This window comes from Takifugu flavidus, chromosome 3 (genome assembly GCF_003711565.1).
Source record: "Takifugu flavidus isolate HTHZ2018 chromosome 3, ASM371156v2, whole genome shotgun sequence".
NCBI classification, from domain to species: Eukaryota; Metazoa; Chordata; class Actinopteri; order Tetraodontiformes; family Tetraodontidae; genus Takifugu; species Takifugu flavidus.
This window is the reverse complement of record NC_079522.1, coordinates 6,707,080-6,721,201: the sequence shown is the minus strand read 5'-3', so window position 1 is coordinate 6,721,201 and position 14,122 is coordinate 6,707,080. Positions and strand designations below refer to the sequence as shown.

Below are 14,122 nucleotides of genomic sequence, written 5' to 3'. Positions count from 1 at the left end.
TTACTTATTCCTCTTTCCTGCTTTCTCGATCATTTAAATGCATTTTAAATCTTAAAAATGTTTTAAAATTCTTAGCATCGAGACTGCTACAGATTTATGTTAGTTTATGTTGATACTACGTTGCGGTTTTTTGTTTGTTTTTGAGTGAGTTTGATATGTCGGGGAGTTATTTTAGTAAAATGTTGAAATTTAGTGGGTATATTCCGTTACATACCATATTATATGTATATATTTTTGTATGCTAATATAATAATCTTCCCTATTTGAAAAGTCTTCCGGTTCTAAAGAGCCAACCCTCAATAAAATTGGTTGTTAAGCGGTTCAAATTGGTGTCTATAAACGGGTCGGTTCTGCCGTCTCCTCTGCTCAGGGAATAAGCTCCATGATGTCACTCAAATGTGTATGTTACAGTTTAAACTCGTTTTTCTCCAACATCATTTAATGCAATCTCACTAAAATTCACATGTATTCACAGTGACAGATATTTTAAAGTCTCCCAGTTCCAGCAAGCCCAAATAGAATAACGTCAATAGTTGAAGTGGTTCTCAGTGGTTCAAATCTGCATTTGAATACATTTTCCCTAGTCTTCTGTCTTATTTGTAATTATAAATTATAGTGTCCCTATGAGCCTACTGGGCCATTGAGATTTCAATTTTGTTTTATCCATTTACCTACACTAAATGTTTAGGTTGTGTACATGCACATGATTCTCAAATACAGCCTTGTGACAATAAAATAAATTTACAGAGTGTATTGTTTATTTTGAAGGACAATTTGGTACATAATAACACATTTTCAATTATTGGTAAGAAAACATGCAAACGTGCTGACAATTGTGTAACCGAGTTGCATCAGAAAGCACAGATGCTAAAGACATTTCCCCTCGTCGGCAGCTTCATCAACTAATTAAAACGAAGTAGTGGCGTCTCCTTGGGTCTTTTTTGTCCTCTTCTGTTTGAGGCCATGAGGGGAGAAAAAGAACAAATGTCAGCTAACAGGATACACACACCAGCATCAAAAAATGGAATTGAGCTCTCAAGGTATATTCCCACCAAATGCAGTGTGTGGAAGAAACGAGCGAGCCCCTCGGCGTTGAGTTGCACCCCCATTTGGTGTTGACATACTTTAACACAACATGGGCTCTTACCTCTTATTGTTCTGGTCCTTGCTGCTGTGTAGCGACACTCCTCTTCGAAGGGGCAACATCCGTTTTCATTAAAAAACCTGCAGAAATCTTCTCTGAATTCAGAGACAAAACGAAGGAAAGCACCTGTGTTAACCTGAAGTCCAACTCTGGTGATTAATAAAGACACTAAAGCTCAGAACAAACCTGCATCTCTGCTTGGTGCTTTTGATCAGCTGTTCCTTCTCTTCTCCCTCCACGATGGAGTCACTTGGGAGGTAGAAGTCTGACCTGACTCTGCACACTGGACAACCCCTGACAAGCCAACATAAGACAGGTTACAGATCACTTCTTAATGGTTTGCCACCAGTTAGGTCACCTGTTGGTGAAACTTACTTTACAACAGCTGCGCTGTATCCGTCCATCTGTCTCCAGGTAACGAGGCACAGTTCACAGAAAGCATGGTTACAATTTGGAAGAATCCCAAAGGTTTTTTGTTTTGGGAGCCCGTTCTCGTAGATGCTTTCAATGCAGATGCCACAGATATCTGCATTGTTGTCCTCACCACTGGAGGAAGCAGCTTCATTCATGGGTAAACTAGCACCGGTCTCCTGGTAACGCAAGTGTCGTGTTTGGTATAGACAGATATTGTTAGAGTAAAATAACATCAGAGTGCAAAACAAGGCTAAAAACGTTAGTTTATTATCTACCTGATGAACCGCTGAGTTCTCCGTTTCCGTGGAACACCCCAGCTGAGTCTCAGGGGTCGAGTCCGCTTCAGGTTCAACGACACGGAGATTTCTCGCTCCTTCGCCCTTTGATCATTGAAAGATCAAACAACATTTCTTTCTGTGATCTTAAGATTGTAGTGAGTGTGGAGATAACACATTGGAAAACCTTGCCAAAGCCTTTCTCATTCATTCCTATATAGGACCAGAATTTACAAAATATTATTCTAGTCATAGCGCACCATTCCCTGTTGAGCCCCATGTGTTGGTGTAGTTTTGATGCCTGTATGACAACCCTGTGAACCTGTTTTGGGTGTTTGTTGATCTCTTACCTTGGGTTCTGACATTTTGTCTGTAGTCACTGATGGGTTCAATTTCATCTGATACAAAGGATATAGGCAGTTATTGTACACTCATCCTTTGAATCAAACCTCCTCAAACCACCTTTGATCATTGAAAGATTAAAGGGCAGAAATTCTTTGATCCAACTTGAATGGGTTTCAGTTAAAGGCCTGTTTTGGGTTTCAGTTAAAGGCCTGGTGTGGTATTTTGGGAAAGTTTGACAATTCATCAATAGTCTTCATTTGTATTCACCCATCTTTGAATAAAAAATATATATAGATTAGCCGTTGTGGATCATTGACAAAATTGTTGAAATACTTGTGTCATAAACAGAAATAAAACTGAAGAAAGTGCATTTATCGTCTTTTATCGTTTATCTTAACGTGATTGTATTTATTACGCTTGGTCAGCATTTTACTGTGAAAGGAACTCCACTGTACTTCCGCCACTTTTCCTGTTTCCGGTTAGTGCATCTTCAGGTTTCAACACTTGTTGGATATTCGATACTCGCTGTGCTGCTGCGTTCATGACTCCGCGGCTGCAGCCTTTATTGGATCTCGGCGTTGTTGACTTCCGACAGGCGCCGACGAAATGACTTTAGCGTCGACTTCTTAACCCATTTTTCTTCTTCCCGAAGCTGTTTTTTTTTTAAGTTGGCTTGTCACGATGAGAAGCAGAAGCAACTCGGGCGTTAAACTGGACAACTATGTCCGGATGGTCCATCAAACTATTTTGAGACACCAAGTAAGAATAACTTTGCATTACTGTAAGTTTCTTCAGTCGAACAAGTTAAATAGAGGTGTCAGCGACAAAAGTTCTTAAATTATGCATTCAGGTAGTCTTAGCAGCCGCAAAGCAACAGTTAGGCGGAGTAAATAGATTTTGCGCAAGACTTATAGATATTACACACTCGTTCGTGAGGCATTGAACGCATCATCATACACTTTTACGACAGCTTCCTATCAAGTTCTTCGAAAACACAGACCTTAAAAATATCTTCGATGGCTGTGTATATTTATGGACTTAAGGGTTGTTATATTTATGCTATCTATGCCTTTTGTTATATCTAATTTAGTGGGGTGTGTCAGGGTGCAGCTGTCCATGAGGCCGTTGCAGTGACCTTCTTAATCATAACCTCAGGATATTCTAAATCCTTACCTTCCAACCTGGACTCCAACACTTCAGTCTTGCCATATTTGGCCGGAGGTTAAGTGTTATTAGTGCGTTTGCTAGAAACAGTCCTCGTTGCCAGCCACACACACACACATACACACACGTGCTGTCTTTTTACTCCCAGTACATTTATTTTTCCTGGAGGTTTAAAGGTCAGGAATTCCACTCATCACTTGCTTTGCCTGCTGTCTTACTGTCCACTCACCCACCTCTACTGCTTCTGGACTTTCCTCAATAGACTATTAAAATTCCCTGTGTTGTTCTTGGTTCTCTTATAATAACGCCGGTGACCTTTGACCTCTTGTTTGTTCTGGTAGGATCCGGTCACAGGTCTTCTCCCTGGCAGCCCCGATCAGCCGCACTCATGGGTCAGGGACAACGTTTACAGCATCCTGTCCGTCTGGGCCCTCAGTCTGGCCTACAGGAAGAACGCGGACCGCGACGAGGACAAGGCCAAGGCCTACGAACTGGAGCAGGTCCTGGGGAGTCCTGCTGGAGTCTCCTGGGGCTGTGACGCAATAGACTGAACCTTTTCTCTGTCTCTCCTAACAGAGTGTGGTCAAGCTCATGAGGGGCATCCTCCAGTGTACCATGAGGCAGGTGTGTGTCCAACGCCATGACCCGATCTTCCAGACAAACAGCTCCTACCCTGTTGGGGTGTTTTTAAAATCAACTGTTCTCCCTTCAGATGGACAAGGTGGAGAAGTTTAAATACAGCAGAAGCACCTCAGATTCCCTTCATGCAAAATACAACACCCAGACGTGTGCCACTGTTGTCGGGGACGACCAGTGGGGTCACCTGCAGGTGGACGCCACCTCGATCTTCCTGCTCTTCCTCGCCCAGATGACTGCATCTGGTGCGTGCATCCATCTTTATCCCATTAAAACCACATATGGCTGAGCCATTGATTGAATAGAATGTTATTATCGCGTCGTAACAACTGAGCTTTTCTTCTCTGGCTTGTCTACCAGGGCTCCACATCGTCTACACCCAGGATGAAGTGGACCTGGTTCAAAACCTCATGTTCTACATCGAGGCGGCTTACAAAGTGGCTGTGAGTGTCTGTTCACGCTCTCCCAGCCAAAAGCTCTTTAAAAGCACAGTGTGACTACATTATTACCAATTTTTCCTATTGATCTAGTCTTTAAGCGCTAGCTTTATGCTAGTTAGCCTCACCTGTATTAGCCGACTTGCATCTGTTAAAATCTATTGGCATGTTTGCGTTCTGCTGTTTTTATGGCACGTTTTATTCCTGCCCGCTGCGTCAATTGATGTGTATTTGTGTATTTCTCCATTTTTGTGCCTAATTTTCTGCTTTGTCACAGGATTATGGGATGTGGGAAAGAGGAGACAAAACCAACCAGGGTATCACTGAGATTAATGCCAGCTCAATAGGCATGGCCAAGGTACACACACGCAGAGACACACACAATGAAACTGGCTGTACCGGAGGGATGGGAACGGTAGGAAGGTCAATCGAGGAGAAAACATCTCCTGTGTGTCGAGAGAGAGAGAGAGAGCTGAGGCTGAACAGGTGCAGGAAGGTGTCTGGTCACCACGATGACCTTTGCAGTCCCTGCAGTGACCTTTAGAAGGGCAGGAACTCTACAGCCGGACTCAAGATCACAGAGAACAGATCATATAATTCGACGAGCAGCCCTGCGCTCACTTTCAACCCTGCAGCCGCTGTCTTCTGTCCATATTTTTATCGATCTTTCGCTAAATATAAAACAGGATTCCGTTTTTATGTAATGGGATATATTTTCTGTTTGTCAGGCAGCGTGCAGAAGGTGTCAGGTTCTCCCAGGCTCCTAACTCAGAAATAACACAACTCGTGGTTCCACACACACACACACACACACACACACACACAGACGTGTTTAAATTTAACACCACTCACTGCAGGACGACTCCTTCCCTCACTAATTGCAGGATTATTTATAGAAGTGAAGATGCAAGAAAAGCCTGTTAATTGTGCACAACTTGTGATAATTATCATAGTTTGATCTCAGTCATCATACTGAGGGTCACATGTCTCCTCCAGGCAGCTCTGGAGGCTTTGGACGAGCTGAACCTGTTCGGGGCCAAAGGGGGTCCTGGATCCGTGGTCCACGCCTTGGCCGATGACATCCAGCACTGCCAGGTGGGCAGACGCAAACGTGCGCAGTCTGACATGCATTTTTTAATCTTTAACATCTCGAGTGACTCGCTTTGCCGCCTGTCCATCAGTCCATCCTGACCTCCATGCTGCCCAGAGCCTCCATGTCCAAGGAGGTGGACGCCGGGCTGCTGGCCATCATCTCGTATCCCGCCTTCGCTGTCGAGGACATGAGCATCGTCAATATGACCAAGGAGGAGATCATCTCCAAGCTTCAGGTGCAGAGGAGGGGCTCACCCTCACATTTCCACTTCCTGAAAGGAGCGACGCAGCTCCCGAATGTTGACGTTGAATTTTAACGCTGTCCGTTCAGGGCCGATACGGCTGCTGCAGGTTCCTCCGGGACGGACACAAAACACCGAAAGAGGTAACGAGCACGAAGAGCGTGCTGCTGTGCGGTCTTTCCGAAGCTGCAGTGCACGCTAACGTGGAAAATTACATTTGTCCAGGATCCAAACCGTCTCTACTACGAGTCGGCGGAACTGAAGCTCTTTGAAAACATCGAGTGCGAGTGGCCGCTCTTCTGGACTTACCTCATCCTGGACGGCATCTTTAGCAACAGCCCCGAACAGGTACCGTCCATTTCCAGGTGCATCTTCACGCGCCACGGCTAACGCTAACCATCTGTGTGAACTGCCCCAGGTTCAAGAGTACCAGGAGGCTCTGGAAGGCATCCTGATCAAACAGAAAGATGGGCTCAGGCTGCTGCCGGAGCTTTACAGCGTCCCGGCGGACAAGGTCACAGCATCTTTCAGGATTTGGCCTCTCTGGTTGATACATCTAGTGGATTTTGTTGCATTAATCGCGTTGCCACCTTTATTTAGTGTTTTTTTTTTTTTTTTTTTTTGTGTGGTCCAATAAACGTAGGTGGAGGAGGAGTACATGAACCCTCACTCTGTGGAGAGGATCCCGATGGGTAAATGTCCCCTGATGTGGGGGCAGTCCCTCTACATCCTCGGAAACCTTTTGAGCGAGGTGAGCAGTTTAAAGGCTCGGCGTGTGCAGTACCGCCTAAACACTGTTGGGGGCGGTGTTGGTCACGGGTGGCCTACAGAAAAACGATAAAGCGCCGTTACATGAGCACCAACGAGCCTTTATGACAACTTTTAGGCCGTGAATGTGTCTGTAACTGAATAACCAGAATATTTACTGCAGTGTTTCTGCGTCTTGCTGTTTTTTAGGGACTTCTTGCTCCCGGAGAGATCGACCCTCTTAACCGACGCTTCTCCACCATCCCCAATCCCGACGTGGTCGTGCAGGGTGAGTTGACCGCTCCACGGACCCCCTGGCAAGGATGTCTTAAATATGCATTTAAAATGTTCCTGTTTTTTTTCTTTTTTTAGTGTCAATTCTGGCAGAGACTGAGGAGATCAAGGAGCTGCTGATGAAGAACGACATCGACGTGGAGACGGTCGCCGACATCCACCCCATCCACGTGCAGCCCTCCAGAGTCCTGAGTCACATCTACGCCAGACTCGGTGTGTTTTTATTGCAACTGATCAAAATTCATCAACATCTTCCTTACTGAACCGTCTCGTGGGGCGCGCCGCAGGCCGGAACCCAAAGCTGGGTCTGACGGGACGACCCTACAGGAGAATCGGGGTGCTGGGAACCTCCAAGTTCTACATCATCAGAAACACCATGTTCACCTTCACACCCCAGTTCATCGACCACCAGCAGTTCTACATGGCGCTGGACAACAAGATGATCGTGGAGATGCTGCGGACTGAAATCGCCTACCTCGCGTCCAGGTGGAGGATGACCGGACGGCCTACCGTTACTTTCCCCGTTTCCCAGACGATGCTGAGTACGTACGCACGCGCTCACCAGGCGCCTTCAAAACCGATTTAGGGGTAACGGCTTCAAAGTGTGTGTTGCAGCTGAAGACCACGCAGACTTGGACCCCGCTGTGCTGGCTACGCTAAAGAAGCTACAGGACGGTTATTACGGAGGAGCGAGGTGACATTTACCCAGGATTCACAGCGCTCGTCACTTCTAAATCAAGCGTTCCTTCCAGCTCAACGCGACCTCACCAAGCTTTCCTCCTCAGGATCCAGACCGGGAAGCTGTCGGAGTTCGTCACCACCTCCTGCCTCGCGCACCTCAGCTTCCTGGACGGTAAGGGCTCCGGCGGCGAGAGCCGTCGCGACGAGGAGTATGATGGTGATGATGATGGCGCTGATGAACGTGCCGCCGATGGATACGTGCATGAGTTACGGTGTGACGATGGTAAGGAGACCAAAAACAGACCGATGGATGGCTGGGGCGAAGCAGTGACGGGGAAAACCAATCAAAAGCCGTAACAAACGCACGTAACACGCATGTCCGACTCAGGATAATCTGCCCTCTTGCTTTTTCCTGCTGTCACATGATCACAGGCCGTCCCCACCTCCATCCTTCTGTCCTGATGTGCAACTTTAAGTGCACGTGTTGGGTGAAAGCATGTGTCTGGTGGCTCGCTGCGTTAGCATCCCCGCCTGCCCGTGACCGGCATTGACATACCTCGCTTCCACATGCACAGCAGACATATTTGAAATCTCTTTTTCGTCCAACTGTGTCCCGTGTCCTCAGCTCCTGTCCTTGTCTCCCCCCCCTCTCTGAATTTATGATCCAGAGGCCGACGATCTGGCCCACTACCTGGACCACCTGCTGGCTCTCGCTACGCCTAAGAAGCCCCAGAAGCCGGCAGGAGGAGGCCTGGGGAGGTTCAAGGCCGTGGCCAGCAAAACCAAGGAGATGGTGGCGCTGAAGAACAAAGCTCAGAACCTGGACGTGCACAGTGAGTGAATCCTTTCTGGAGTGTTTGGGGTCGCCGCTAGGAGGCCGCAGCCATCTTGCCTTTCGTTTCTGCCCAGACGCCAACATGTATCTGTCCAATAAGCTCTTCCGCTCCGCTCAGTCGTCGCTCAACCTGAACCTCCCGGAGGCCTCCACGCCCCAGGAAGCTCAGGTAGGTCAGCGTCACCTCTCCGCTCCCCTCCAGTCCTTCCTCTTTCCCAGCTCTGAATCTGAACGACCCCGCAGGCTCCGGCGGTGGTCGTCACCACAGAGAGCGGCATCCCGAGAGACGCCGGCGGCGCCATTGACTACAGCGCCCTGGTCCATCTGCTGAGGGACACGCAGAGTCTGCAGGACCAGGCCGACATCCTCTACATCCTCTTCAAAGACAAGTGAGGGAGCGCGGTGGCGGCGGCGGCGGCGGTGGCGGCGCAGGCTAACACCTAAGTGTACTGAACTGGGTGGGTTGTCGCTACAGGGGGATGGACTGGGACACCTGTCTGCACGGCAAAGGCTCCACCGTGAGGTCTCTGTTGACGGAGCTCTACGAGAAGGCCGGAGAGCTCAAACACTGGAGCCTGATTAGGATGACCTCCGGCATGCTAAGGAAGAAGGTGGAGGAGCTCGACTCGGTATGGAAGTGAGATCTGTCCCAGACGTGGTCTCCAAGATCCGGTGTCATTGGCTGCGATCTGCTCCTAGGCCTGCTCTGATTTGCTGGCGCACCAGAAGCACCTGACGGTGGGTCTGCCCCCGGAGCCGAGGGAGAAGACCATCGCGGCCCCGATACCTCCGGACCAGCTGGCCGCGCTCATCGACGAGGCCAGCGACAACAACATCAGCGTGGCCATCCTCACGCAGGTGAGACACGCCCCCCAGCACCTCCCACCCGAGCTTTTTTCCTTTCTCTCCCTTCTATTTTTGGTTGCTCGTCTTCCAGGAGATCATGGTTTACCTGGCGATGAGCATCAGGACTCAGCCGAGCCTCTTCAGCGAGATGTTCCGCCTCCGCATCGGCCTCATCATCCAGGTCATGGCCACCGAGCTCGCCCAGTCGCTCAACTGCTCAGGTACGCCCAAGGCCTCTGACGGGACGCTTGACCCACTTCCTGTCGGTAAACCACCATCTCCGTTCAGGAGAGGAAGCCACCGAGACCCTGATGAGCCTGGGTCCATCAGAACTGAAGAACCTCCTCCATCACATCCTGAGCGGGAAGGAGTTTGGAGTGCAGCGCAGCGGTGAGTCCGCCTGTCCGACCCCGCTGACCTCACGGCGGCCCTTCACTCCTCTTCTCACCCCACAGTCAGAGAACTGGACGCCGGCGTCAGCCCTGCCATCTCCATCCATCACCTCGGTAACGTAGGCGCCACAAAGAGCGAGAGGGCCGGCATCAGCAAGCTGAAGAGCGACATGAAGATGGTAGGACGGAGAGATTTAAACCCTCCTTCTTTTCTTTTTTTTGTCTAAATGTGCAACAGCTGTCGGTGCAACCGTGGCAACGGGCAGGGCAACCGCTCCTCCTCTTATTTTGAAGTTTATTTTTTTTGTCAACGGCTTGTGTGTTTCCGCAGCTGGAGCACAGGTTGTCGCTGACGGACCCCGGCAAGGTGACGGCGGCGGCGGCGAGCGCTCGCCAGTTTGAGCACGTGTCCGGTCAGATTAGGTGATAATTCACCTGGCGAAATGAGAGGCTCCAATCGGGACAATGAAACGGAAGCTGGGCGGACGATTTCAGTGATTCCCCTTGAGATTAACTGCTTGAATTGCCGGGACTTTGGCATTTGTTTTTTCCCGGAGCGGAGCGGCTCGCGGGCAGATTGACGAACTGGGTTTTGTGTTGCAGGTGGAACACAGGTTGTCTTTGACGGACATATTTAAGGTGAATTAGAATATTACTTCACATCTCTTAGATCGCTGATAAAGAGGAGGCGTTCTTTGGTTCTGTGATGTCAGAGAGGTTTTTCTGGCCTCGACATTAGCACAGGAAGCTAACCGACGCGGGGAAAGAGCTTCTGCTAATTCCCAGCTTTGCTTTTTTATTGTCTTCTGTGTTGCAGATGGAGCGCAGGGGGTCTTTGCCCGACTTTGTTAAGGTGATGATCTGTGGCTGCTCGTTTTTAATTCCGAGCCAAGCCGAGACGTAAAAAGTGATTCTGCCTTGATCCCGGCAAGAGAATCGTGGATAGATTTGAGGAGTTTGATTTCCGTCGATGTTCGATCTGCCCGTCTTGTCAATTTCGGGGGTGAATCTTCTCTTTGAATCACTTTCTTTGTCTTTTTAAAGGGCTTTCAAGTCCACGTAAAGTAACAACAATGGCTGGACCAGTCGCCATTCCACCGTCGAAAGGTTTAGAGGGATCAGGCTCCATGAGCGTTCACGCCGCCCGACACGTTTCAGTCGAGCACGACTCAATTATTACAATGTTCGTCGTTTCGGGGTGTGATGGCTTAATTTGCATATCTGGCTTCATGAATAATTCCGGCTGAAAATCACCTTTTTGATGAAGAATCGGGAATCCATCAGCTTTTTTTTGGGGGGGGGGCTGCTCTGCTGTTTTTCCTGTCAGGTCTTCATGTTGCCCTGTGTCTCCCCATCCTTCCTGTCCCCTGTCAGAGCATGCGGTCCCACTCTGTGGAGATCGAAAACGTCGAGTCTGGGGTGAAGATCTTTTACAGTTCTTCCATTTTGGAGCCGTGACACAAGCGGAGGTGTTAACTTCTTTGTCCTCTGCTGCCGTTCAGAGGTACAAGCTGCCATCCATCGAGTCCCTGGACATTCCGGAGAACTTTCCCGGCGTCAAGGACACTCGACACGGCCAGTGGCTCCGCAGGAGGCGTCTGGATGGAGCGCTCAACCGAGTCCCAGTCGGCTTCTACCAGAAAGTTTGGAAGATCCTGCAGAAGGTATTTCCGCCTAGATCTTTGTTCAGGATGTAGAATCCTGCCTCATTTGTGACCGTTTTGTCCCTCAGTGTCACGGTTTGTCCATAGAAGGGTTCGTCCTTCCTTCCTCAACCACCAGAGAGGTAAGGACACGGCCGACATGTCGTCCAGAAACGGGAGAGAAGGTTGAAAGTCGTAGCTCCTGCCTCTGATTCTCCGCCTCAGATGACGCCGGGAGAGATCAAGTTCTCCGTCCACGTGGAGACGGTTCTGAACCGTGTCCCCCAGCCCGAGTACCGGCAGCTGCTGGTGGAGGCCATCCTGGTGCTCACCATGCTGGCCGAGGTGGACATCCCCAGCATTGGCTCGATCATCCACGTGGAGAAGATCGTCCACGTGGCTAACGACATGTTCCTGAAGGATCAGGTGAGCAGCGCCGGCGGGGGATTCTCATTGGCTCTCCAACCCGTTAACGGAATGTTCATATTCACGTCCTCTCCAGAGGGATCTGGGAGCAGAGGAGCACATCCTGGAGAAGGACCCCTCCACCGGCGTGTGCCGGCTGCTGTACGACAGCGCCCCCAGTGGCCGTTTCGGGAGCATGACTTACCTCACCAAGGCGGTGGCGGCGTACGTCCAGGACTTCCTGCCCAGCGGCTCGTGTGCGGTGCAGTGAGGGTCCGTGTAACCCCCCCGACCCCCCTTCCCCCCCAGTAGGGAATATAACATTAAATTAGCAATAAATCGACAGCACTGAGTAGAACTGTTGTATATCCTCACCCCAGAGACGTGTGTTACACTTTTATTTCTGTGAAAACTACCTTCAACTTGAGCAGCAAACGTACATGATCCATCTCAATCCCTTATTTTATTTTATTTTTTTGGAATCAACAGATCATCCAGGTTAACTTGAAAAGGGCGAGAGGCAGGCGGGATCGGCGGAAAGCAAAGGTTGCCACCCTTTACGTAAAATACGGAATCGTCCTTTATTTAGTGATCAAAAGTTGCGTCCCGTGTTGGTTCCGTGTTTCCATAGGTCCTCAATATTCTACTCAAATCTGGTTGATTGATGGGCTAGCGGCATAGCTATATTTAATCACATGCAGTTCCCTGCTGTCCACTCATAAACTGGGATTGTCTGTAGGTTACCAAGGACATTAAACCCTGCGAAATGTATTCATATGGGACTTAGCATGTATGCGCACGGAAAAAGGAGAAATATTCTGACGAATAAAATAATCTGATCAAAGATTGTGATTGATGGCGAGAGAGGGTGGCAACGTTTACTCTGATTAGATCGCGAATTGTTTGGGACTTACAGGTAAAACTATTAGAAAGTGAATTTTACGTCAGTGTTAGCTTGTTTTTGGCTTTATTCTGGAGCCGTTACGCCGGGCCTTATTTTATAATCAGGATTGTGTTAGCGGCCTCGGAATACACGCGGCATTAGCGTTAGCAACACATCCTGGAGGAGGAGGGGCTAATGAGCTCATTTAGCACTGCAAACGTTAACATTTTCAGCCTATTTACAACACAAATAGTGCTGCTGTGTGATGTACAGACAAATCTAATATAATGTTTTGTTTTATAGTTCTCCGCTAAATGTGCATCAGCGGCAGACTGTTGTTACAGCATCCAGGAAGAAGAAACTCATTCAATTGTGTCTCACTTTATTCATGCGTGAAGTCTGCTTTCAGCACGTACACAGGTGGAAAGAAGGCAGAAGAACATTTGGTTTTGTAACCTGTCGTCACAACACTCCAGGTGACCTGCAAACTACAACTGCTGGACCTTTACTACTGAACTGGTTTATTTTGAAGCTGTGTCAGATTAAAACGGGAGATAATGAGCCTCTTGTCACTTGACTTTTGTTTTGTCCTAATCTGGGTTCATTTGGTGCTGAAATAAATCAACATTTGCCATCTTTTGTTCAATGTTTTGAACGTCAGTCCAGCAGGGGGCGCTACATGGCCTCGACACCACCACTTTAATCTGAGATTACGTCCGCTTCCACCTTTGTTATGAGTTTAGTCTATTAGATTTTTTTTAGGGTTACATTTATAAAATATAGTTAGATAAGCGTTAATTATAGCATCATTTCCCCCCCCCACTGGACAACTTGACATGTCGCACGTGCGGTTTAAACCAGGTTTTCCATGAAGAAGTCTCAGATTTAATCTGGAAAAAAAAAAAACACGAAGATTGCGTAACTATTCCAGTGTTCCCAAACTGCTGAGACCTTTCACCGCGTCCTCTATCAAAGAACTCTTGGCTTTGACCTTCTGGGTAACTCATTTCTACTAAAACTGCCTCCTCACCCAGTCCGGCCTGCAAAACCGGCCAACCGCCCTTTGACCCTTTTATCAAGCGGCTATTAATGTCCCCACATTTCGGGGCAATCAAAGTTTAAAGTACAGATGCCTGCTGGCTGGGACGAGCGTGAGTTTGACAATGAAGGAAGCTGGAGCGCGGACACATCCCGGGGTGATGGCGTGAGTTGCCTCCACAACGTGGCCTGAGCGAGGCCGTGCAGGAGGTTCACGTTCCCGCGTGACACCTCGGGGTGGCTCACCTGCACGAGTCACGCTTGAAAATAAAGACCCCATGCTGATGTTTATGTAACTAAGAGGGGGGGGGTCTTGTCAATCTCGCGGAGGGGCTGGGCAAACTTCCTGGAACTCGTGCAGTGGCGTGATTTAATCAGACGCTCCGCTCTTTGCTTCGCTCTGTGCTTCTGTCGTTTTCGCCTCAGCAACCGCTGGAGGCTAAATTAGAACAAATATGATGTCACTGTCCGGCTCGCCTTTGTCTCACTGACCCAGTTGACGTGACATGGACACACGCTCCCTGGCCCCTGGTTTTCCAGCCCCCTCAGGGTCAGGCAGCACGGCTGACACAGTTAACTCCCAAACATCGAAGTCTACACAATTACGCA

The 14,122-nt window shown here is 48.9% G+C and overlaps 3 protein-coding genes across 11 annotated transcripts in view; 1 reads left to right on the top strand and 2 right to left on the bottom strand.

The window, feature by feature from the left end:
* Positions 1–14,122, bottom strand: part of rps4x (ribosomal protein S4 X-linked) — a 158,636-nt gene that overhangs the window by 24,960 nt on the left and 119,554 nt on the right. The window lies entirely within an intron of this gene.
* LOC130523123 (E3 ubiquitin-protein ligase makorin-1-like) lies at positions 757–2,522 on the bottom strand. The gene is made up of 4 exons (XM_057028143.1): positions 1,520–2,522; positions 1,331–1,438; positions 1,148–1,239; positions 757–951 (listed from the first exon to the last, which is right to left on the bottom strand). The coding sequence occupies exons 1-4, from the start codon at positions 1,789–1,791 to the stop codon at positions 899–901; spliced, it is 525 nt and encodes a 174-aa protein (XP_056884123.1). The 5' UTR covers positions 1,792–2,522; the 3' UTR covers positions 757–898.
* phka1a (phosphorylase kinase, alpha 1a (muscle)) lies at positions 2,658–13,036 on the top strand. Of its 9 annotated transcripts, XM_057028082.1 has the most exons (34): positions 2,659–2,937; positions 3,684–3,842; positions 3,919–3,966; positions 4,055–4,223; positions 4,339–4,421; positions 4,693–4,773; positions 5,412–5,510; positions 5,597–5,743; positions 5,839–5,892; positions 5,975–6,097; positions 6,168–6,263; positions 6,393–6,500; positions 6,707–6,785; positions 6,869–7,003; positions 7,078–7,332; positions 7,406–7,484; positions 7,576–7,754; positions 8,140–8,304; positions 8,381–8,475; positions 8,550–8,695; positions 8,782–8,935; positions 9,006–9,164; positions 9,244–9,373; positions 9,441–9,542; positions 9,608–9,723; positions 9,876–9,911; positions 10,148–10,183; positions 10,362–10,397; positions 10,919–10,963; positions 11,047–11,208; positions 11,277–11,330; positions 11,413–11,613; positions 11,690–11,865; positions 12,779–13,036. In XM_057028082.1, the coding sequence occupies exons 1-33, from the start codon at positions 2,860–2,862 to the stop codon at positions 11,861–11,863; spliced, it is 3,783 nt and encodes a 1,260-aa protein (XP_056884062.1). In that variant the 5' UTR covers positions 2,659–2,859; the 3' UTR covers positions 11,864–11,865; positions 12,779–13,036. The 9 variants fall into 9 exon arrangements, with proteins under 9 accessions (XP_056884066.1, XP_056884067.1, XP_056884068.1 ...); XM_057028084.1 differs by having other exon boundaries at positions 7,576–7,643; positions 11,690–13,036; XM_057028081.1 differs by having other exon boundaries at positions 11,690–13,036.

Coding starts and splice junctions, on each gene's coding strand:
- phka1a (XM_057028082.1), top strand. CDS start 2,860: ATGAGAAGCAGAAGCAACTCGGGCGTTAAACTGGACAACTATGTCCGG. Junction 8,936..9,005: donor AGGTGGAGGAGCTCGACTCG/GTATGGAAGTGA, acceptor ATCTGCTCCTAG/GCCTGCTCTGATTTGCTGGC. Junction 10,184..10,361: donor CTTTGACGGACATATTTAAG/GTGAATTAGAAT, acceptor TCTGTGTTGCAG/ATGGAGCGCAGGGGGTCTTT.
- LOC130523123 (XM_057028143.1), bottom strand. CDS start 1,791: ATGTTATTTTACTCTAACAATATCTGTCTATACCAAACACGACACTTG. Junction 1,439..1,519: donor TACAGCGCAGCTGTTGTAAA/GTAAGTTTCACC, acceptor TTGGCTTGTCAG/GGGTTGTCCAGTGTGCAGAG. Junction 952..1,147: donor AAGGACCAGAACAATAAGAG/GTAAGAGCCCAT, acceptor GGCCTCAAACAG/AAGAGGACAAAAAAGACCCA.